The following is a 25126-nucleotide window of genomic DNA, read 5'->3' on the forward strand; positions in this document are numbered from 1 at the left end:
TAAAAGAAAGGTGGAAAGAACAGTAGTAGAGACAAAACCAGGTTAATCATCAGTCCTGAACTGGCTGTTCTGATCTTGCTCCTTCCTTCCTCTACAGCAGACTGCCTGGGCTCAGCTCTCCGTTTTAGCCAAACTAAAAAGCACAGGTCTGGCCCCACTCAGAACCATAGAAATGGAACAATTATATACAGGGGTGAGAGTAAAAACTGCAACCCAGCCTTTGCTGTGGTAGGCACTCTCCACCATGTGCCTTAAAATAAGTAAATAAAACTCTCATTCTGTAAGAAACTTAAACTCTGAAAGATCATTATCTGGAGTGTTACATCCAGAGCTGCACGCTACATCACCACCTCCCTGTTCCTGCTCAGCTCATAATTCCCATGGAAAATTCCTAAAAGCTAATATAGCATCTCTTCATGCTGCTCTCATGATTCACTAAGTTTTAAGCAACAATTTGCACTGCACCCCACTACCCATTTCCCTTCAGTCACATAACAATCAAGGAATAAATGGCATTGCGATAACAAGCACTACTTTTAAGACACAGAATAATAATGTGCTCTCTACAGAAAAGTAAGATTCTGCAATGCTGCCACTTAATTGACTCATGGCATTATGAGCAATTACAACACTCAGAATTTGGAGCAACTTTAATAGCTCTTGCTACTTAATAGCTCTTGTCATCAAAAATAAAATAAAAAGGTGAACTCTGCCTTTAGCATCATCACCAGTCTGTTGAGTGATTTACAGACCCTGATGCACTGAGCTGACGTCCTCTTCTGGGCTTCTATTCACTACTACCATACAAACAACAGCATATGTAAGATGGTTCTTGTGATCATTAGATACTGGCATTGAAAAAGGTTTCTCTGGCCACACCTCAACCCCCCTGACACGGCATCTTCCCCCTCCAGCAATTTGAGCCATTCTACACTAACAGTAGGGAGCTGAACTCAGGCACAGTAATTAGTAGACACTTGCTCAGCAAACAAGGAAAATGAGATTCCATGCTCATCTACGTAAGCAGGATTCCATTTCCAGAAGTGCTCATACCAGTCATGGTGTTATCCTGTCCGTTATTAATCCTATAACATCTGCCAGGTCAGGAACAAGGATTTCTTTCATTTTTTGTTTTCACTTATGCTTGTCCCCCCTACCAGGGCCAGTCACTCTAGGAAAGAAACTTCTCGATTGGTGCATCAGAAGCAATAAACTCTCTGCTAATTGATGTCCTTGTAGGCTTTGACCCAACTCGTGGAGTTTAGCAACATCTGCCACTATTTATTAAGTCACTGAGTTGAAGGATGTTTTCAGCTTAATATGCCTGCCACAGCCTAAACTTCTGTACAACAAAACAAACATCTCCTGCTGTCTCCACATGCATCATCTTGCCTCCTGTCCTCTCGGTGCTGGCATGAGTGGAGGCAGAGATGTCATTTTCTTGAGCATTTAGCCAGGGGTACCCACGAGCTGGAGGATAAGTGAACACTCTGCTACCCTCCCAGTTAGCACACCGTCAGCACGGCAGCATATTTTTAGACGTGTTTCAAATAAATCTTTTGTCTCAGCCTTGAAAGCATTGCATTAACAAAGAATTTCATATGTGAATGACATGTCAGTGACACTAGCACCTGAGGCTTTTTGCTGTTCTCCAGTGTAAGTAGTGGTGCAGTTAAATCTGTATTCAAGGGTCAATTGCTGATAAACCTGGGTACCAAAAGCAGCTGCCCTGTCAGAACTGTGGGCCTCCAGCTCCTTTTCCATTTTTTATTACAGGAAATGCATGTGTAAGTGCTATTGTGAAGAAGTGATGTCTCCATTAAGACATGATGGCCCAATTTCCAATATATGCTGATCCCTGGAAGTATCTGTCAATGCAATCTGGATTTGGAAATGTCACCTTTGAAAAAGGACATAAACCCACTGATTTTCCAGTGTCCTAAAAATACCAAGATTCTATTGGTACCGTTGGTACAACTTGTCCAAGCTAGCGACTGATGCCTTGTTCTCATTTCACTGGGCACCTCAAATGCATCCTTTTTAGCTAAAATGAGTCTGGTTATCGCTTTATTATCGAGAGGTGGAGTGGTTGAATACACAGTTCTTTTGCTACATAATGCTCTGTATTTTTCTGTGTCAGAGAGAGAATGAGAAAGAGCGAGAGAGGAACCATGCCTGGAATTTCAGTCGTACCGTACTTCTGTCAGGACATGAGCTCATCTAGAAATAAAAAGCAAGGAAATAATGTATTTTTTCTACCCTGTGTTTTGACCTTTCCATTCACATTGACCATCACTGCTAGGTTAAGCAACTTTAAAAACAAAGCAGTTTCGAAACCAGTTTGATGTCAAAGCTAATTCCTTACCTGAGAGGGAACAGCCTGTGCCAGGCAACCTATTTTCTAAATGAAGACCGAAATGAAAAACCTACCTGAGAAGTGCTAATGTACTTCAGGAACCTCAAGGCCTCGTAGTTGAGGGAAGGAGTTGGACTTGCCCATGGTTGTAGTTCAATGTGCCATCTTAGAGTCTGCAAAGCGAAACAAAACAAAAAACACCTAAAAGAACAGCATTCATTTCTCAGTACAAGCGTACAATGCAAGGGCTAATAAATTAAGGAGATTTCATTTCAAACAAAAAGAGTTTCCTAAGGGCTTGTCTACACATGAAAGTAATTTCAGAATAAAGTACAGTTTGAATTACAGTGAAAGAGCATCTAACTATGATTTATCATGATCAGCTTTGAAAGCAGATGTAGGTAATTCAGAAAGAAAAGGCTCTTCATCCATGATACAAGTGTCAACACAGTTATTTTAGGACACCCAAGTAAGCCCTGGCTTGTAGAAAAGCATGAAGAAAACCAAGATATGTATAACTAAGTCCTCTAGCAAAACATCTGAAAACAGTGAAAATAATTTTAATTTTATATCTATTGCGTATCTGTGCTTGAATGTCCACAGAAACAAGAACTTGGATTGCAAACACTAATCACCAAAGGAAACCTCTGCAAACAATCTCTTTCCTTTTTTTAAAATCTAGATTCCATAGAAAAGCAAGCTTCTTGCGATCTTTGAAAAAAGTCATCTTCTTTTCCCATGCTTATCTCACAAGATACACCACAATTCTTTGTTTTCATGAAAAAATGACAGGGTGGTTGCTGGTAGCCCTGCCGCCCCTCACTTTTGTAGCCCCAAGGAAGTAGCTTTGGTGGATGCCTTCTGCACTCCCTGCAAGGCTCCTCAGCTTTGAACCTTGGGGACCCTGTCAGCTCTTCCAGCAGCACTTCCCACACAGACAGAGTGGGGCAGAAGAGGTCTTTCAGACACGTGCTTGCACAGCAACGGTGCTCTGCGGTCCCATCTGTGCCACCTTCTCCAAATTCTTCCTGCTTTTGTCACACTGAGAAGTTTAGACGTGTTGTATCTTGCCCTCAAGCTGATATAAATACAAGCACAGTGTTAAGCTGTACTAAATTAAGATTGATTCCTCATGACTCTTCATCCTGGGGCTCCATAACTCACTTCTATGGCTGGGCAGGTATTATCGAGCTTCCCTTTAATCATCCCTAATTAACTGAGCTTCCATAATGAACAGGATGGGATTTTTTTTCCATAGGTTCATATTGACATTTGATAAAATACCAAACAAACAGAAACCTCGTTCAGAATTTCCACAGGACCTTATTTCAAATGAAACCTTGGAAATTTTGGGAATAGCAATTAAGCAGAGGGGATGGCAATCAATGAGAGAGGTGAGGTGCGGAGCCCTGCCGGAGAGGACAGCCCCACCACTGGGTTGGTCTGCAGTGTCAGGAGAAGAGCCGATGTGGTGACAGCGGGGAATCCTCTGATGCCAGAGAGGAACGCACGAAAGAAAAAGAGAAGGTGAAATGAGAAAGAAAGATGATTAAAGGGGACCACCAGACCAGACGGAGTTTGCCTTCTGCTGATATCATGAATTGGTATTTTTGCAGCCTAAGTAAACATAGCCTGGAGTGAACATGAGCCAGAAGGTCTGTATGAGGTTTATTGTTCCTTTGGGGTTTGCTCTTTGAGTTTTTTTAACTCTAAAGAGATGCTGAAAAGGACATTTGAGAATGTCCTTCCCCAGAAGCAGGCAAAAGTAGCATTTCCCACCCTGAAGCTTGCTGCCCACAGCAGACATGGGCTCCTATACCCTGCACAGCAGGAGGCTGGAAGCAAGCTGTGCAGCAGCCTGCAAACAGCTAACAGCAGGAAGATAGGTGCACGCTGGGGAGGGAAATGCGTGTAATCTTTCAGAATGAGTCACAGTTCACACGGCTGAATAACGCTTGCAATGACAGGAATGCCGCCGCTTCAACAGGCTTGAAAGCTGAAATGAAGACTGACAACCATTTTCAGGGAAAAAACCCCAACAAACCACTGCAGACACCTAAACATCTGTGCCCAGTTATTCTGAAATCTATTTGTGTGAGAAGTAGCTCATTAAGTAGGGGAATTGCAGGGTGGCCGCTGTGGCACTATTCAGCAAAAATTCCCTCTGCACAGAATTGACAGGGAAGAAAAAGAAAAAAAATCCCTATAATTAACCACGTGAATGAGATTCTTTTTCAGCAGAGTGCAGTATCAAAGACGTACTGCAGCTTACTCTCAGGTCCTTAAAAATCTTAAAGATGACAAACTGCCTTTCACTACCTCCAAAATGTATCAATAAACACATGAAAATGAAGATAAAACCCCCAGTGACTTAATAATGCAGTTTCACTTAAAAAAAAAAAAAGAAGGAAAAACAGAAAGAGATCAACCTTTTATGTAGTTCTTTAAATTTAGGAGCACTACATAAATGATACTTTTGTGAGAGAGATCAGATCTGAGCTCCTGTTTGACAGCAATGCTTTTGAATAGCTTCTCAAACTTCATACTTGGTCCCTGGCTCCTTAATAATCCATTTCCGTTCACTAATGAATACATTAGAGAGGTTTGTTCCTAATGCCTACTAAATGCCCCTACAGGGCACTTCAGTAGCTGCAGATGATGAACAGGGGTGAAAATCCAGCACATCTCTCGGACCAGGTACACCCTCCAAGCAGGGAACTCACTGGTGTCGGTGATGCGGTACAGGTATGTTCAGGACTCACAAAATATCCTCCCGAAGGAGCCATTCCCAATATACATCAGTAGCCTTTGTTTATAGTTTTTCAAGTAATTTTCCACCTGTTTCATAGTGTTTCCATGTAAGCCTTCTCAAATACACTCTGCAGAAAAAATGCACCCGGTCCCTGCGAACTGACTGCTTTGTGAAAATCAGGTTTATTCCTGGTAAACACATGTTCCTTATTTTGAGGAGCTTTTCCCCTCTAGACTTTGCAATTTTATTTACTCAAAGCAAACCTGACTGTGGCATCAAGATTTGGATTTTCTCACTTGTCTCACAGAAACCTCTAGAGTAAATAACCGAGAGCAGATCCCTGTGGCTGCTGTACAAAACAGGCGGACGAGCAGCTCCTTTCAAAGGGGGCTTCTACAGCAAGCACACAAGAGGAGCAGAGGAGGTATTATGGTCCATATTATGCAGCTTTAGATATGAAATTCAGACAGGCCTTCCCAAGGTCACCCAGGAGGAGGCAGAAAACTGTTTCAGACATTCTGCATCTCTGGTTATTGCCATTGGTGTGCTATGTCCCTAGGGTAAGCACTCATCCAACGAGACACCAGGACTGTGTTTCCCAAACACCGATATATCCTGATTCCACAATACAAAGAGATGATAGCACCTGGAAAGTTACAATGCCACTGAAAAAATATCATACTGAAATTACCTGAAATTAGCATTGTAAGAAAAAAAAAAAAAAAAAATCAGTCTTCAGCAAGACTTTATCACAGGCACTGTCAGACACTAACTTCAGCTGCCCTAGAAGGGTAATGGATATCCAGAAACTGTTATCCAGAGTGATGTCTAAATTTTCACCACATGAGGTAACCACAGAGCAAAGAACATCTTAAGGCAATGCCATGGCTTTGTTAGGAAAACTAGGATGCATTTGAAGGTCTGATTTTTTTTTCAGGTACTTCACACTTAAGGATAAGGACTGATGTTTCTTTTAGACCAATCTGACAGTAATCCACAGCGACTTTTCTCTGGACACCACTTCTTTCTAGATTTTTCTCCCTCATCAGCTATCTATGATAGTCATCTGATAATCCCTTCATAATCTGTAGTATACATGTGCTATCATTTGTCCTAAAAATCTGACATAATATAAAGTTTAAATCAACATGGGGAAAGGGCTCACAAACCAGCAGGTGTAAAATTGTAGGTTTGCAAAATTTCTGGCTTTCCTAGCATAAACATGAACCCATAAATCATTAAATTCTTTTCATATCAATTCAACCAGCCCAACCCCTCCCTTCCCTTTGAAAGAGATTTAGTAAGTTTTCCATACTTCCACCTTTTTTTTTTTTTACTCAGTAACTCTTTTTTTCCCTCCTTTCCATGTCCTTCCTTTTTAGCAGCCTATTAAAACACAGAAACATATTAGCCATGTTTATAAATAAAAATTGGGGAATCCCATTGCCCTGCCAAGCAGTCTGTTGCTTCCAATGAAGAAACAAAAGACTTGTCAATACATACACAGATGTCTTAATCAAGGGAAAAATATAAAATCCTCTGATTAAACTGTGCAACAGTATTTTTTACATTTGAGGCAGGACCAAATGTGAATGGAAAGCACTTGTAGCAATAAACTCCATCAACAACCATAAATATTTGCTAGCCATAGAAACAAATGACGTACACATCTTCACCTCCAATCGTTCTGGCTGCACTCTATGTATCACCACGCTCACCCCTCGTGGAAGGCAACAGCAGAACAGAGCTTGCTCATGGGTGAAATTTTGTAAGGGTTTTATCAATTTAAAATGCAATGGGTGGTATTCAAATTGCACAATTTCAGACATCTACAAAGCAAACGTATATTTACTGGATTGCATTCCTGAAGGCTTGCCCTTGTAAGAATAGATTGTCCCTAGATATGATTTACAGGGCCTGGACATAATTTTATTTGGATTCCCTCTGGAGCACCTGCGGCCTTAAGCATATTATTTTGCAGTTTTGGTTTTTTCCCCCAAATCAAAAGTACCTTAAATAGTGAAAGCAGCGTGTAGCAACCCACCCAAGTACTAGCTTTATGGGACATGCCAGCACGCCTCACAAGGGACACGCAACAAGTGCAAAGCCTGCTGAGATGAGTGGGAGGGCTGCTGAGGGTGGAGGCGGCCAAACCTGGCACGCTGCTCCCCTTGCTGACGACACGGAGCGGCTCCAGCAGCGAACAATCCCTGATGAATGCCCACATTTAGTTTCAGAAGCAATTAGCTGGTTGACTCCAAGGGAGAGCCGGGAGTGAAGAAACATTCCTGCAGTGAGAACAACCAGGGACCAAGCTCCCACAGTGGGCTGGGGAGCTAAGTTATTTGACAGGACAGATGAGACAGACAGGCTCTTTAAGGGAATGATTCATCTCATTATAGAGTAGACATCTAAAATAAGTAAGATGAGTCATGCACTGGAAACATCCATGTCTCTCCATGACCTGCAAAGGAAGCCTGGAGGAGGAGCTCAGCAACACCTACACCATAGACATTCAACATCGCAGAAGAACAACCCCAGACCAGACTACCATACATGCCATGCTGCAGAAAAACTTGTATTTCAGAGGACTGAGCCTACTCTTTAGTTGTGAGCCTCAAGCAACACTTAATTGCACTTTATTCTTCAGCAAGGTTGAGTAACTGCAAATGTTTTATGTTTGGAGCAGCAATACGTGGCACAAATAAAGCAAACTCCACCTCAAAGCGGAGGTGTCAATAGGAAAGAACAAGTGTGCCTCAGCCTTGGCAAAGACCTCCTTGAGAAAGGTGAATTCATACGGTCCCCTTTAGCTAATTGTAATCATACAGAGGGCTCACAAGAGGTACACTCACAAAAACATGCTATGCTACATCGTTAATTTAGAAGTAGCGGGGACGTTCACAGGCTCAGTAAGCTGTAATTTAAAATGCAGGCTTACAAAGTGACTATGACTCATATTTAAAGCTCTGAGTGAATTAATTTCTAACATGGCTTGCTTTATAGGTATCGCATCCCTACATGTCTGAACTGTTTCTTTCCCTTTTTTATATTACTATTATTTTCTGTTTTTCTTTGCAGTTTGGCTTTCTTAAACATATGAGGGTTTCGCTTAAGAAACCATATTGCAGAAATTGCTACACAGGCTCCTCCTCTGCACGCATGTGCCTTTATTGAGAGAAAAGCAGTGGGTTCCCTCCAAGGCACTGGGAATATCACAGGGAAACGCAGCTGCCACCTCATCCTGCAGCCACCTAAACTGAGAATTTCCACTCCACCAGTGAAACTTTCACATGCTGCACAAAGTCCATAATGAAATGAAAAAACAATTAATACAGGAAATCTTTCTATTTCCCCATTTTTTTTACTTTTCCGAGTTTATCTAAAGCAGAGGCATCTCTGACAACACTGCAAGTACACAGCCTTCGTCATACCCAGCCACCACAGGGTTGCTCCATCTCTGTACACATCGGGTTGGTGCAGCTGAACAAGCACGCCACATTGGGATTCCCTCCCAAACTCCAGCGCTATAAAACTCAAGTGTGTTACAGAATCATAGAATGGTTTGGGTTGGAAGTGACCTTTAAAGATCATCTAGTCCAAGCCCCTGCCATGGGGGACATCTTCTACTACATCTACTACTTCAGGCTCAAAGTAAATAGTATTATTCCCAGTACGGACCCTTGATGGACACCACTCGTTACTGGTTTCCACTTAGACATTGAGCCACTTACTATAACTCTTTGGATGCGGCCATCCAGCCAATTCCTTATCCACTGAACAGTCCATCCATCAAACCCACATCTCTCCAATTCAGGGGTAAGAATGTTGTGGGGAATCATATCAATAGCCTTATAGAAGTCCAGGTAGATGACATCTGTAGCTCTTTCCTTGTCTGCTGATGCAATCACTCCATCGTACAAGGCCACTAGATTAGTCAGGCACGACTTGCCCTTGGTGAAGCCATGTTGGCTGTCCCTAACCACCTCCTTGTCTTCAGTATGTTTTGACATATCTTTCAGGAGGATCTGTTGCACAATCTTATCTGAAGATTTGACGGTGGAACATTAGGCCGAGGAACAAAAGCTTTGTGCCCAGATGAGCAAGCAATGTAACACACTCAGGGTCTCCCGTGTGGCAAGGCTACTTATCAGAGTAAACCCTGCCTATGGAAACCAGTCACAGAATCACAGAACAGAACAGTAGGGGTTGGAAGGGACCTCCGGAGATCATCTAGTCCAACCCCCCTGCTAAAGCAGTCCTGTGATGAGAGTGTTTTCTGCATTAATAAGTGGCTGTCTTCAATTTAAATGAGTTTTTGACACAACTTGTGTATGAAGAATTTTAATAACTAGAGGCGTTTCTATGCCTGGACATGTGCGTTTTATTTTGTTGAAGAGGGAACTTCTAGGATGCCCTTAACTCTCCCCTAGCTCCTCACTCTCTTTGCATCACCTCCTCCAAGCCTCTGCAGTGCAGCACACATTTGTCTGCCTGGGAGCAGGATGCAATTGCTGCGAGAGCCAGCTTACGCAGCTCTAAGCATCACCCAGAGCGTCTCGCTTGAGAGCAGTTTATCAGCACTTGCTTCCCAAGGCTGCAGTCTGCACCAGAAGTAAAACCCTTATGCTTAGCAGGGAAAAGGAAAAAAAGCAATACATCTTGAATGCAAAGTTTTACACTGAAATGAAGAAAACAATTTTCTGACTTCAGTTCTCATTAGAAAAGCGTTGAACCGCTGCATGGTAATTGCAACCAAAAGAGCCTTTACCCTTGTAGAGCAAATCAGTCTGAACATGCATACATAACAACCCCTGGAAAGGCAGCAATCACCAAGCATTTCACCTCTGGTCTCCTTTTGTTAATATTCATGTTTATTTTCTGCTTTTGCTTCTGATTTCCCATCTGACAGTATGAAATGGAGCCACACGCATACAAATTACAGCTCTCGAGCTCACAGGGGAACTGCTGGCCTAACCTGCAGGCAAGCCACACCAGCAACCTTAATGCCAAACACCAACAACTTTGATGCCTTGGGAGGTTCAGCGTTTCACATTGCAAAGCCCACACTCGAGCACTCTCCAACTCTACTTTTAGTTTTGTGTCTTTTCCCCCAAACAAGTGTCTCATAAGAAAAGCATACACAGAAAAAAAAGGATGCTTGGCGCAGACTTTAAGTGACAGAATTTATATCAGTTTAAGAATAAAGAAATGGCTTTGGAAAAATAAAGAGCACCTTCCAAAACTAACATGACATGGCCAGATCTGTAGTGGGATATAGGTGACTAATGCCTGAATTCAAATCAAAACCCTGACTTCCATAGGAAATGGGTATTGGGAACTGGCTTACCAGGTTTAAATTAGCTGTTGTGGACACCCTCCGTAAAGTCACCCAGGTAGACCTGGGCGTCAGTGACTAACATACATCACCCTGGGTGCAGGTTTGTGACTTACAGGAACCACTGCCAAAATATTAATTTGTAGGTATTTACAAATTTGGAAAGCACTGCATCCAATTTATTCTTTACATAGCATAACTACCACCCCTCACTAACTCCAAGGAATAAATCCACTGCAACCAAAGGAGTTGGGAGCTGCAGAGGTAGGAAAGAACAGCGCCGCAGCAGGGAATTCCTCCTCAGACCTTCAAAAGTCACCAAAGACTGACAGTTCTGCCATTGGACATCCCAGCAACATCAGGAAGAAACATGCATTTATTAAAAGAGAGATTGATTTTACTCTGCTAAGAGACACGTGGCTTTAAAAACAGTCAAGTGGGATTTCTTTGCTATAGCAATAAAATAAAATAAATAAATTGGGCAGCAGCATTCCAGCGCTATCCAGAGGCTGACGGCGTGATAATTTATATCTGATGGAGATAAAACCAGGAGCCAGAACGGATTGAAATTTATGGAAGGAAAATCTCGAAACTGCTTAAGCAGTGTAATATTCAATCAGCTGAATTATTTCCAGGGCCTGCATGCCTTTGCCAACACTTAAGGGTAACAGTAAGAAACAGATACAGCAACTACTGGTCACTGCTTGTCAAATTCAGACTTTAGCTAAGCAGAGGCAAGACCACAGTTTCAACCTGTATTCATAACTGCTTTAAATGAAGTGCTTTGGTTGAGAAAATATGGGAGATGTCATAATCCATAAAATAGGAAGAAAAAAAAGAAGCTATTTTCCTCTAGGTTGACTTCATTGCAATATTCAAACCACAGTGTACAACAAACAGTAAATACTCAGCTAGCCAGATAAGCCAAGTTTATTTTGTGCAAATTCCAGCACTCTTAATTGTGATTTACAGATAGGGATGCCTCTGGCAGCCTAGCCACTGACTTCAGCAGGCTCTGCCTGAGGCTAATAACTGGGGAAAAAGGAGGTGCTTTAAAGTAAAACTTAATGCTTTCACACAAATAAGAGCATTTCACACTTGTGTAGCTTTCTCTCTCATCCAAGTGGAGGGTGCAAATGTCTAAAAAGAAATGGCCCGTCACACCTTCCAGCCTAAAGGGAGTTATGATGCATCAGAAAACCCCTTTCCCTTCATCTGCCCCTCCTGGGCAAGGACCAGCAGGACCTTCTGTGCCCAGGCAGCAGGAGAGGGCAATATTTCTTACTAGGCACCTATAATATCATAAATAAAGTAAACATCAATTCTTATTCATGGGTAAACTTGAGTGACTTCTACAGGTATTTAGACTTCATAGCATAAAACCTAAGGTAAGACAGACAATATTCACAAAGGGTACCTAGGGGCTTCCGTCCCTCCAACCCACCATCGGTTCACTTGATCATACTGGGTTTTACTTGATAGCCAAGGAAGACTTAAAAAGCCAAACTTCACTTTTTTCCTTCTTTAACTCCTTATTTCATACTAACGTTAGTTAATAAAATAAGGTAATGGAGCTCCACAGAATGAAATGTACACTAGCTTTATCTGTCTACAAATATACTTCATTTCTTGTTTTTAATATGATTATGAATTACTGCCCTTAGTTGAGAGCTGTGTGAAAGTCTTCCAAGCAAAATAAAACAGTATGTTGGGCAACTAATTTCCCATGTCTAGAAAGGGAATGAGAGTTGGCTTACAAGTTGTTAGGATTTTAAGTACAAGATGACATGTTTATTTTCCAATTTATATAGATGAAAATCAAGTTTGTTTCAAAGCACACAATTTTGAAATATTTTTGTTCATGACAAGAATAGACCCAAGAATCATAAATCCATGGAAGGTGGGCTTTGGCAAACGTGCACCATTCTCTTTAGTTAAGGACATTTTCCAACGTTTTATTACTAATTCTGAGCATTATGCAGAATATAGCACTGAACAGCTACATGGTTTGACCCTGAACTCCTGATGTACACAGAATTCCCATGGATTTCCTAATGAATAATAATTGCAAGATCAAACCATTAATCAAGACCTTGAGTTAAGAAGAAACATATCAGCTCAGCAGCAGTCAATTGACACATAATTGCTGCCTGTTTAATTTTCTCAAAAGAGTGAAGGAAAAGGAACAAGATGCTATTGCTTTGCCCTATTCAAGATGAAACAAAGTTCACTTCTTTGAAAGTTTCAGTGTCACAGAACAACCATGAGTAAAGCCCAAAATGAGACACGACATCAGTACTAACAAAATTCATTGTTCCTTTGGGGTTTTTTCAGGCAGCTCCTACCATGCAGCGTTCATCTCTCGGATAAATCTCAATCCTCCAATAGTGTCGTCAACTCTGCAGGGAGCAGGAAGGATTTCAAACTGATTCTTATCATTTTTAGGCTTCTAAGTGGCAAGTATTATTTAACATTACATGCCATATCAATAGACATTACCATCTCTTCCCCCTAGCATTTCAAACACTGTCTCTTTGTAAAATATGAAAGAGGATGCTAAATTAAGGGCACCAACTTTGAAGCTCCCAGTTAATTATTTGACTTAGCTAGCTACTTGGAGAGGAATGAGGAGGAGGGCTGGGGTGGATGGGACAAAGTGGGAGAGGTTGAAGCAGCAACAGTGACTCTACAATGTTAACGTTCACTGGTTCTGACATAATTTTCAACTGTACGCATTTCCCAACCAGGTCCAGCCCCTGGCACTACACCAGTATTTTTTTTCTTTGCTTACTTTTCATCTAGGTTAGTTTTCCCCAGCAGACCACCCTGTCACACACACACAAAAAATTAAAAATAGAGACTTATTACCTCATCAAAATCAATAGCATGAACACAGACCGTCCACTATTTTAGCAATATCCCTAAGAGAGATGAGTTGCCTAACTTTTTTTGTAGGCCCTTCCTTGCTAAGCTCTCAAGGCCTACGAAGTTCCTTTTCCATACTCCAAGAAGGGCAGAGGGTTCAATTCCTTTAGTCTGCAAGAGCCACAAGGTCAGTCCTGGAAACAATCCAGAATTTTGTCACTTCCAGAAAAGCCAAAGCTGCAAAACTGAAGCTGCACCTTAGATCTGTCAGAAAGTGGAACCTGCAGCAAACCTCAGTGAGGCACTCGTTAAACGAGCTGTTCGTTAGCTCCTTCTGCAACAAGCACACAAATCCAGAGGTTTTGCTTCTAAAACCCAAGGCAGTTGGCTTGACCTGAAAATCCCAAGTGACTTCAGAAGCCAACTGCTCACTGAGAAGTCCTCCTCGTCCTATATTCCCAGAGACAAGAGAAGTCCCCATTGTGTGGGAGGAGGTGGCAACCAGAAGGACATTCCTCACAAGGGTTCCTCTGCAGAGCATACGGAGAAGACTTTGGTGAGAAGCAAGATTTCTGTGCATGTGGTAACAGCTGCTGGAACTATTACAGTTATCATTGCACAAAAACATAAGGAAAAGTTTATTTATCGTATTCATAAATGTGTCAGGGAGAACATAAGTTACAGGGCTAGTTTTTAAATGTTGCAAAGAATTAAAAAGAAAGTAAAATAACCACCAAGGGGTTTCCCCAGAGCAAGACCCAGGACTTGTGCTCTTCAAAGGGTCAGCAGTCACCCAAGGACACTCCATCCACTCGTTCTGTGACAGCACAGTCCACGAGCACCTCACAGCCTTTTTTGATGGTACCTGGCACATCTAAAAGCAAGACTGACGAAGATGGAATGGTAGAAGATCAGGTGGGGGAATGCACATGTCATTGAAGATCCAAACTCTTCCACTCAGTACTACACAGACAGCTGGAAATGTTTCTGCCTTCCCCTGCTTAAATTGACCAAGTTGTTGCTGTAAAAGTGAGTTCAAAATCATGGCTTTCATCTCTCTGGTACCCAAGGTGTCACTCCATCTGAGCACATGGTTTCTATTACCCTTAGAGATTTGCTAATTCCAAATAGGACAGCGTGTCACCCTGTCACTTTTGTATGCAGAAACACTAACATAAACAACATCAGGGGAGCAAGGTATGTAACAGATTCCAGGATATACATGCTGTACCACAATTAAAAGAAAAATTAAATCAAATCTCTTTTTTTTTCCCCTTTCACTTGTTCCACTGAACTGAATGCCATTTGCACTTAGACTTCAACAGTGCAGAAGGGCTCTGGACAACATTTCATCACACACTAAAGTATCTTGGTGCACATCTGCTAGCTACGAAAACCCTCGAGTTGATGAAATGACTCACATCCACTGCACACAGCTCTGGAGCGCTGAACAGCCGTCGAGACAAACACAGCTCCCAGTTAATATTAGAACAAGCTCTAAGAGGGGGCTGCTGCAGATGCCATCAAAGATTAGCGGTGGTTCACACAGACTCTCTCACCTACGTGTTAAGTCTTTTATCTAAGCCGTGCCCTGAGTGACAGCTGTCACTGCCAGGCAGCAGGAGAAGGACAGCGTGGTCTACCACAACCAAACCAAACTGCTTGTCTGAGGAGCAGAGGTCCCTCACTAATCCTGTCTAAACCTCCAAATTCTACATCTGTTCTGTAAGAGAGATGATGTACTTGTCATGTTATCTGTACAAGTCTGCAAGGCAGCTGTTAGAGGGGTTTTTTCCTTCACCACTGGATTTCAGTACTGCATCCCTTGTCATGGACCACTGGAGTTTTGCTCTGGGTTCACACCAAAGATCCACCAGCTGGACCATGGTCTGAACCGCACCCGCAGTTCAGTAAAAGTGGCATGGAAGAGATGTCTGGCATGGTAGCAACTACCATGCAGCTTTGAAACAGGTGTACATCTCTGTTAACTGCCTGGCTGGATGGGTAAATGTTGATGTGAATTGACTGAACAAAGAGATGAGAACCTTACTAGCGATGAAGTTAAATATTTGTCTGATAAGAAGGCAGCTAAAGGTCAGAGATGTAAAAGAAAAACCCTAAGGCTTTCTGGGAGAATTTTACCTGTCCCAGATCTCTCTTTCCAGCCTCTTCTCTCTCCAAAGAGGGAAGCTTTAGAAAAGAATGAAGGAAGCCTGGCCACCACGAGAACTGCTTTAGCAAGGAAAGCTGCATGTTCAAAACTGTCCTCACTTCTATTATTTATAGTATAAAACATGAAACGTGACAAAAGATCATTTTTGGTACTGTGCTCGTTGTCTTCAAGGCTGTCAAAATTTCCGACTTTCAGGCACTCTTGCTTTTTTCCCATGACATGACTGTGACTTGCTGTACAATTGACTTTCATACCAGTGCTCGCCTCCTCCCACCTCCTGCTCCACAGCTGCTTTCATGCAGAAGACTTCCATCCTCCTCCAAGCATGTACACAGTCCACTGCCCCAACCACAGTGAACTGTGGAGGGGTGAAGAAAGAAGTGGGAGCAGAGGATGCGTTTACTGAATTTCTGCCCTTCAGTGGGACACAGAGGCCATGACCAGAGCTGCCCAGCCACTCTGAGCATCACCACGTGGGCAGGAGGGCAGTGTGGGTTGCCTCCCCACACAACAGTCCCATTCAACAGCTTGAGCTGAAGACAGCAAATGGGACTGCATCATTATGGGGTTTTTTCTGCACCTGCTATCACAGTCATAAAAGATTCATGTTTTGTATAAGGCCCGTGGACCATCTAGCCTGGTTCAAGAAAAAAATGGTACAACTGTTAACAGCCATCATGGAGCAAGGTATCTGCAGAAGAAATTACCACCTCAGTCCCTGGGTTACATCCTTAAACAGGAAAGCTTATATATGCTGAAAAACATTTTTCCTGTGCCACAGCTATCTAGAAAAAAAGTATTACCCTGTCTCTATACGGTGAAAGAAAGCCTTGAGTAGGTATTTGAAAGAAAACTATATTATTGGATATAATTAAGTTTTATAAAGCTGTAATGAATTTCTGAAGGATAATACTCCCCAGATGCTTCTCAAAAAATTTATGAAGGAAGAACCTATTTTAGGTAATAAAAAGTGTGTAAGAACCAAGGTTATTCTGAGTGATCATTGACCTCACAAGCTCGCAAGTGACATCATTGTCAGAAAAAACATTACCATCTCCTCTTCACAGTCTACCATAAACACATTTCATCTGCAGTTAAGACACAGCAAAAGGCCAGTATTGCCCTTGCTTGGCCATGTGGAGAAGGATTCCCGTGCTCATGTACCTTCTGGTGCCTCAGCTGCCCCCATTTAGAGGCAGAGCTGGCTACTGCTCCCCAGATTTGGTTGTCTACTGTTGAAATCTGCTATCAATAAAAGCTTTTTCTTTTCTTCCCAACACAATAACCTCTCTCAGTCTGTGCTATTAGCCTGAATATCTGAACAAAAACCAACCAAGGCTCTCACGGCTGTTCCCCAGGTACTCATGGCCTGAAGCCACAAGTTCCTACCTTGTGATAATCTTAGAAGCTGAACAACTCTGTGTTGGTTTATATTTGGTAAGAGATCTCCAAGTGCTGGAGGGGAAAAAAAGTTGTCAAGTAGTGTTCCTTCCTCTGGGGTCCACTAAGTCATCACAGGATAATTGTGGTGGGGTCTGGTCTCTCTAGTGAGGTATTAAGTCAAAGCAAGGATCGCTTAAGTCTTTAAAGACCCCATTACCTCTTTTTATTACATTGATGTTAGATCATCGTTCAGGCTAAATTCCAGTTTGGCTAATCACATCGTACCTGCCAGACTGCTCCTCTAATTGCAGAGCAGGTAAATGTAGGCAGAGGGATGTCAGGAGTTTGACTGACTACCTCCCGGCCCTGAAGCACAACTACAGATACCTAGACCTTCCCTGTGTGGACACCCAAAGTTCACATTTTTCTAGGGAGCTTTTCCACTGCTTACCCCACTGCAGAGTTAAAAGATGTTCCTAATATCTTGCCTGAAAATTAAGCCAGTTACTTCTTGTCCTACTTGCAGTGGACACAGGGAACAAGCAGTCATTATGCCCTTCAAAAAAATTATTTTTTTTTTAGTTTGAAGAGTGTTGGCACATTCCTCTCAAAACCTACTTTCCCCTATTCAAAGCAAGTACCAGTTCTGCCAGGCTTTCCCTGCAAGCCTGCCTTCCCGCATCTCTTAATGCCTTTTTCCTCCCATTGAGACTGTCTCCAGTTTGTCTACCTGTTATTAAAGGAGGCGCCCAGAAGCAGACACACTCAAAAGAATAACCAATATCCAGCTCTTCAGCATTGCACTCCTCTGCAACAGAGCTACAGCTGCAACTCAGGTTCATCAAAGCTAGGACGCTATTCATTCCTCGCTGCAGCATTTAGAGAACACTGCTGCATGCTGAAAAGCTTGTGATGTCTGGTATGCAGGTGAAGTGACATGAATAAGCTCTGGATTTAAATTCACTAGGAGATCCAAAAGGCTGCCTTGACCCACGCTGCTGCCCCAGCTGCTCCCTTGTTTTGGCTCAGCCTGGGCTTATCTGCTCCTTTAAACTCAGCCTGATGTGACTGGCTGCACAGCTTCCAAAGCTTCTGTGCTGTTAAACTTTCCTGTAACATTAAAACATTGCTCCAGGCATACATAACGAATAAACTTTTATAACGGTTAAGTCCTAATCCAAAAGAGGCCAGCTATTACACCGTGGGATACGGAAAAAGAAACAGATACATTTGACTTCAGAATAACCAAGTTTTCTCCAAGAATTTTGTCTCCTGCTCATCAAGAGGCAGAGTAACTTCCTATAAAAGCAGCACTCAAAGTTTACCAGATTTTTAAAGATGTGAAGTGAGCTTGAAAACCCTATACATACAAATAGGCAATGAAAACACCTGACACATTTTTTACCAGATTTGTAGAAGAATTAAAAAGGACTTTTTGCATAAACCCTACATATTGCCAACATAAACGTAAGTAGCATTGTCATTTTAAAATTAAAATTCAATTAAATTTTAAATTTAATTTTAATTAAGTAAAATCTTAGTGATAATGTAATGCTAAATTGCACAAGGTTATTTTGAACTGCCACTTGTTCCACATAACTTCAAAGATATTGCTTCAAAATAATTTGCAGATTTCAATTACATTAAAGATGAGACTATTATCAGAAAAGCAGTAACCTCTCCAAAATAGTTCCTACTTAAAGAAAACAAACCCTGCAATCCAACAAGCAACAGGAAAAAACAATTAGTCTGTATTTACAAAGAACCAAAATACAAATTTATGCAAGTGTAAGTGATGCCTATAAAAATATAATCTCACAAAATTGTTCTGGTTTAGGCAATGATACTTCATGTTTCAAAATAATCCCAGAGAAAATACAAATGGGCCCAGGCAGCAAAATCTAACCCTTGGCTTTCAATCACTGCACGCAAACATTTTTATATCCCCAGATATGAGATGAAAATAACACCAGATTAGCTTCTGCAGCGTAACACACTCCCCACCTTTGGACAGCCACAACAACAAAGTGATTTCCAGCTGATATAACACTTTCAAACTAAATTTAGTACTATGCTTGTCTTCCAGCAGGCAGACTTTCAGAAGACACACCTGTGGCTGCAGCCTCAAGCCTGCCTTCCAGGAGTCCTGCGCTGCACAGCCCACCTAAGCCCACATGGAAGGCACGACCCTGAATCTTGGTTTTTAGGAGAGACATAATCACAGTGCTTGCTGCATCAGCACGTAGCACTGCGGGAAGTTAAAACACCTGCCCAGACTAACATCAGCCTTTTTTCTCTCATGCATAACCATATAAAGCTTTCTTTTTTCCCCCTCCTCCTCCATGGAAATAAATCTGCCCAGAAGGCAAAGGACTCCAGCTTTTCTTACCCAGACTCTGGGAGAGGGCTCCTCCCCATTTCAGAGCAGGAGAGCCAACATAACCTTGTTATTGCAATCACTTTGATAAGAATTTGCTGTTATTTCAAATTCCAAATGAAACATTTTTTTTTTTTACCATCACACCCTGTAATAACATTTTAAAACTCATCTCATGTGCCTGTAGCACTATGTGGGTGCAGACCTCGCTAATACCTATTGCAAGAGCAGGTATACATGGCAGAATTTGCACGTTTCCATGTAGCTGGAGTTTTTATGTGCTCCATGTGTTACCAGATCAGTGCTTAACACAACCAGAGCTTAGAATCACGGTTTATAAACATAGTTGGGCATTTTGTTAGCAACACCACAGTTTTTGGTGGGACCAAAACATGAGTGGGATTACAAACTTCCATTTGCTTTACATTTGCAGCACAACATATAACTCTTCCCATTCTTCAGATGACCATGATATGCTCTCAATGACAAATTTTGTTTATTATTTGTCAGCAAGAGCAGCAACATCTGCTCTTTGGTAAGCTCCACCAGGAGCTTAACACCTGGGAGCAACACAGTTCCCAAAGGCACCAGGACAGGCAACTCCACCAGCTCCCAGAGCTGTCACATAGCTAAGTTACTTTATTCCCTGCTGCTTTCACTTAGCAATTTTTATGCATGCATCTTAAGGCACGAATAGACATTTGTAACCTTGGTGGTCAAACCCTCCCATCTGCCCTACAGCCACCGTCTCCGCTGACAGAGGTTTACAAGCGGTCAGGAAAAGCGCATGCGACTGCACAGGCAGTTTCCTGCAGACACAGGGACCATTTATGGACGAGTCATTGTCTTTCCCATCCTGTCTAGGTCTTTTTTTTTCCCTTTTGGTGCTGTTGGTTGGTTGACTGCAGTTGTGCTTGGGAAATAAGTAACACAACTCTGCTTCAGGAAACTTTATAGTGATTCAAAGTAGCCATAAAATAATTTCCCTGCATGTTTTTGCAGTTTTTTTGTATGGCCACAAAGTAGGATATTCAGCTAGACCTATGGAAATACTCTGTTCATCGGTGTTCTGTGTTAATTCAATGATGTAAGTGTGAGCAGTTATAACCAAGCGGCACTAGGAAAAAAGAGCAAGGTTTGGCCTCACTGATTTTTCATTACTGCCATCCTGCTGGCTCACATATCTCAGCATACTCCAATACAACAATCAGCAGCAGGGGGAAAAATGCATACCTGAAAACCTCTGTGGGCTTCAAAAACAGACTGACAATGGTTTACAGACAGATATAAGACACCAAAGCATACAAAACTCACAGCAAAAGGCAATCCCTGGTACAGCAGGGACCCAGCCCCTCTCCCCCAGGCAGCATTTACACACGCCAGCACGCTGCCACCTTTCTCCAGAGCTGCTGGAAGAAGTCACGGGTGACCAATTTAAGCAGCCTTTTCTGGTAAGAGACCCTGTCTTGTCTTAAAACAGTCTGAAGTGAAATACAATGTTTCCTGATTAAAAAAAACAACCGACAACAAAAACACCCAGCCAAACAAACAAAACTAAAATAAATTACTCTGTTTTATTTTTAGCTATCACATGTGATTTCCACTTCCACAAGAAAAAATAGCAGTACTCAGACCACTTCTAGTTTATTTTCTCATCACTTTTTCCCCCTACATTTCTATTTAACAACTCTATTTCTAAAACCAGTAACTCCCAGAATTTCACTCCCACTGTCTCCAAAGCCTTAACTACACTTTAAGGAGCAGGTTTTCTTAGCCTGAAGCAACATGCTCAAGTCAAATAGCTGAACATGGAAGACACCTGACCATCTCAAACTTAATCTGGTAACTCCAGCCTGTATTATATTTACTAATATTTTTCACTTGACTTAATTAGTGGGATTCAAATGAGACCTCAGCAGCTAGATGCCAAACACCACAAACCACAGCAGTGATGTTTCACTTCACCTGGAAACACGCCAAAATGTACCGTGGGCTTCCCAGAACCTTAAGCTCTCCAACACCACAAGGCGCTGCCAGTTCTCTGGTACGATGAACACCCTCTCCTACTGCTAGTTCTCCGCTAGGATTTCCTCAAAAATCATGAAATTGAATTGGGATTGAGAGCAGCCCTGAGGAGAAGCACTTGGGGGTGCTGGTGGATGAGAAGCTCAACGTGAGCTGGCAGTGTGCACTTGCAGCCCAGGAAGCCAACCGTGTCCTGGGCTGCATCAGAAGAAGCATGACCAGCAGGTCGAGGGACCTGATTCTCTCCCTCCACTCCGCTCTCATGAGACCCCACCTGGAGTACTGCATCCAGCTCCGGCATCAGCACAAGAAAGACAATGAGCTGTTGGAGAGAGTCCAGAGGAGGGCCATGAAGATGATCAGCAGGACGGAGCACCTCTCCTGTGAGGACAGGCTGAGAGAGTTGGGGTTGCTCAGCCTGGAGAAGAGAAGGCTCTGGGGAGACCTTATAGCAGCCTTCCAGTATCTGAAGGGGGCCTACAGGAAAGCTGGTGAGGGACTGTTTATCAGGGAGTGTAGTGACAGGACAAGGGGTAACGGGTTCAAGCTGAAGGAGGGTCAATTTAGATTAGATGTTAGGAAGAAATTCTTCACTGTGAGGGTGGTGAGGCACACATTCCATAGGTGACAAACTATCCTTTCCCAGCCTTTGAAAGCTGGCTCTTCTCCCCCAAAAGACTACAAAAAACCCTCCACAAGATAAACATTTGAACCTGTGATTCCTGAGAGACTGGCATGTGCCAGAAGATGGCATGGAGCTTGTTGAAGAAGGCAGCATCCTGCTACCGGTCACACATGCAGCTAACTGGTGGGAGAAGTTAGTACTGACATTCCTCACTCTTGCTGAACTCCAGATGCTAATGATGGTCCTCACATCTCCAAAAGGCTTTACAATCATTACCACGTCTGAACCTAATTGCAGGTCCATTTACCAACTCATTAACTAACTCATTAATTCTCATGAAGACCTTGTCTTAGAAACATTTCTTGATGGCTTTCAGCAAATGAAACAGCATTTGGATGCCAAGAATGCCAAGGGCCAAGGACTTTCCCAACCTTGGTCCTGCTGTGGGTGTTTCCGCCTGCTGAGCAAGCTGGGTGACTCCAAGCCAAGGTTATCTTTCCAGGCTGAGGTCTCCACCTTTCCTGCAGCTTAACGGCATTGCTCAAAAATCCCTGACCACGAGAAGCCTTGCAAGGATGGGAGACACAACTCAGTCTCCACTTTTCGGGTACCAGCGACACCTCAGCGAGAGGCCACATCTCCAAACCGGGGCTCCTACGGACGGACGTCCACCGGCGGCCACAAAGCCCATACCCTAACCGGGACGGCTCAGGGACCCCAGAAGCCCGGTCACCCTCAGCTCCGCCTCAGGGGGAAAGGGAGCGCCGTGGCAGCGCGCTTGTCGCGACGCAGCGGCGCTCCTGTCACGACACGGCGGGCTCTTCTCCCCCTCCCGCCCCCGTCCCCCCCGCAGCCTGCCCTACCTTCCTGCGGCGGCCGGCTGGGGGCTGCAAGGGGCAGCAGCCGGGCGCGGCGCTCCCCCGCCGGCCGCTCCGCACGTAGGTGACCCGCCGCCTGCCCGCCACCGCCGCGCCCGGGTGCTGCTCCGTGCCGCGGGCCGGGGGGGGCGCCCGCCCCGCCGCCACTGCCGCCGGAGCCCGGGGCTTCTCCTCCGGGCACCAGGATCGCCTCATGCCCAGCTGGAGGCAGAGGAAAAGCGCGGCCGAGAGCAGGCAGAGGCGGAAGGCCGGGCCCCGCCAGAGCGGCCGCTCCTTGGGCATGGCGGCGGGGGCTCGCCCTGCCCGGCGCTGCCGCCCCCCCGCCCCGCCGCAGGACTCATGCCGCCGGCGGGCCGGGCCCCGCGACCGCCGCTGAAAGTTGGGAGACCCCGCCCCGAGCGGGGCCGGCCGGGGAGGGGCCGGGATGCCCCTGCCCCCGTCCCGGCCCGGCGGGGGGCTGCGGGGCGCCGGGGCTGCCCAGCCTGCGGTCGGCCCACGGGACGCTCCCCGCCCCGGCGGCCCCACGGCGCGTGGGTCAGTGCTCGGGCACGAGCGTGGGGCTGCCGCCTTCACGGCCGCGGCTCTTGCCGGTAGCGTGGCACACGTGCGTGTCACTTGTGCGTGCACCCAGACCCACGCTGCCCGCAAGGCCGGGCGTAACAGGCGACATCTGTTCGGAAAACTCCCCTCCCTAACTATTACATCGACCCATCTTTGTAGTATGGAAGTGTATTAACTTGTGTAGATGGGTAGATAGATATAAGTTCACATTATACACTGTAATGTAAGGGGGTAGTGGAATTTTACTGGAGACTTTGGTATTGTTCAGGGTTAAGTAAAACAAACTAAAGGGCAGCCTGGACCTGGAAGTAAGGACTTTGCTTCTTGGAAGATTAGAGCTGTCCATGAAGGATAAAGGATGCCCCCGGACAGCCAAGATAACGCCAGCACCCCAGCCCCGCTGACACAGCTGTGAAACCCTCCCAGCTTCGCATGGCGTTACAGATAAGTTACTCGAGCCAGGCTGACTCCAGGGACGTCTGGATCAATAGACAAGCAGTAAACCAGAGTTGCTTTGCAAAGTTTTACTATGATTAGTAATCGGTAGTGTGGGTGTTAGTGATTAGTCAGATTATGTTGGACCTGAACATTTGAAGGGTATGAGAACCCTGCATGAAACCACAGTTGGGGTGCTCCAATTTGGCTGGGACACCTTATGTGCATGAATAAAAGAATTACTCCTGTAAATCTGTATTTTGTGTCATAGCCTCTTTCCTCAGTCGGCATAGGCCAGCTGTGAGTTTTCATGGCACATCCTTGGTTTCATCTGTGAGGGAAACACTCCAGGTGAGCTGAGCAGGGCACACAAGGCAGTGCGGGGACAGGCATCCCACTCACCTCTGTGAGAGGTCTCAGAACAGAAATATTGAAGCGTGCAGGCCAGCTTTGGTCTTAAGCCACAACACTAAACTGTCACCGAGTAACGTAGTGGTGGTCGGTGGGATTTTCTGAAGCAGTAACCCCAGGTGGGGAGACGTGTCCATGGCAGGAGGCGAGCTCTGCGGGAACGGGGAGGAGGGCAATGGCAGTCGTTTTGCTGCAAATGCAGCCCAGCAAGTAATAAATGTGTTCCCAGGTGGGATGCACAGGACACATGCATGCCCACTCCCCGTTTCTTTCACTGAATAGGGGGAGGAGGTTGTGACTCTTGTCCCCCGTGTGCAGTGCTGTGCTTCCAGCACCCCTGCCTTCTCTGCTGGCAAAGGAGAGGCTTTCTGCACTGAGCTCCGTCTCCCTCCTTCCCGCTGTCCTTTCCCCAGCAGCAGCCAGCACTGCTCCTGTCTGAAGTCTCGTGTCTGTTCACAGCCTGGGGCAGAGCCAGAGCTGGCTGCTGCTAGAGGAGCAGGTCAGAGAGGAGCACTGAGAGAAGCAGAGCCCGCCAATGGCCGAGCAACCAGACCTGCTGGCAGCAGAGTGGAGGAGCTGCACGCAGGAAGATAAGAGAGGGAGCTGTGATCTGTCTGCAGGACTGGGATTTCCAGCATGGCTCCAAGCACAGATGCACTGGCAGGCCAGGTGCATGCTCCCTGCCATTTAAACACTGCTGTCCTCTTTTTAAGGTAAACTATTCTTCTAAGTTAGGTTAAAGCAATTCCATGTTGTTTTAAACCACGCTAAATGCAGGGGTGGAAAGGGGTAGGTGGCAGCTCTGCCTGCCAGTCCTGTAGCAGGAAGGGGGCTCCTTTGTCCTAAGCTAAGCCAAACCAGGACAATGACCCAGATGAAAACTAACTCAAGAAAAACTCTATCTGGAGCAGTTTCCTAACAGACCTGGACACCCTTTTGGGTACCAT

General features: G+C 44.4%; 1 protein-coding gene across 1 annotated transcript in view; it reads right to left on the reverse strand.

The window, feature by feature from the left end:
- METTL24 (methyltransferase like 24) overlaps positions 1-23258 on the reverse strand; it is a 50268-nt gene extending 27010 nt beyond the window's left edge. Inside the window, exons 1-2 of the mRNA XM_075747892.1 lie at positions 22758-23258; positions 2431-2529 (exon numbers count right to left, since the gene is read on the reverse strand). Coding sequence (XP_075604007.1) covers positions 2431-2529; positions 22758-23054 — 396 coding nt within the window. The 5' untranslated portion in view covers positions 23055-23258. The remainder of the gene's footprint in view (positions 1-2430; positions 2530-22757) is intronic.
- Positions 23259-25126: the final 1868 nt, after the last annotated feature.

The sequence above is a fragment of the Balearica regulorum genome, chromosome 3, assembly GCF_011004875.1.
Source record: "Balearica regulorum gibbericeps isolate bBalReg1 chromosome 3, bBalReg1.pri, whole genome shotgun sequence".
In the NCBI taxonomy this organism is placed as follows: Eukaryota; Metazoa; Chordata; class Aves; order Gruiformes; family Gruidae; genus Balearica; species Balearica regulorum.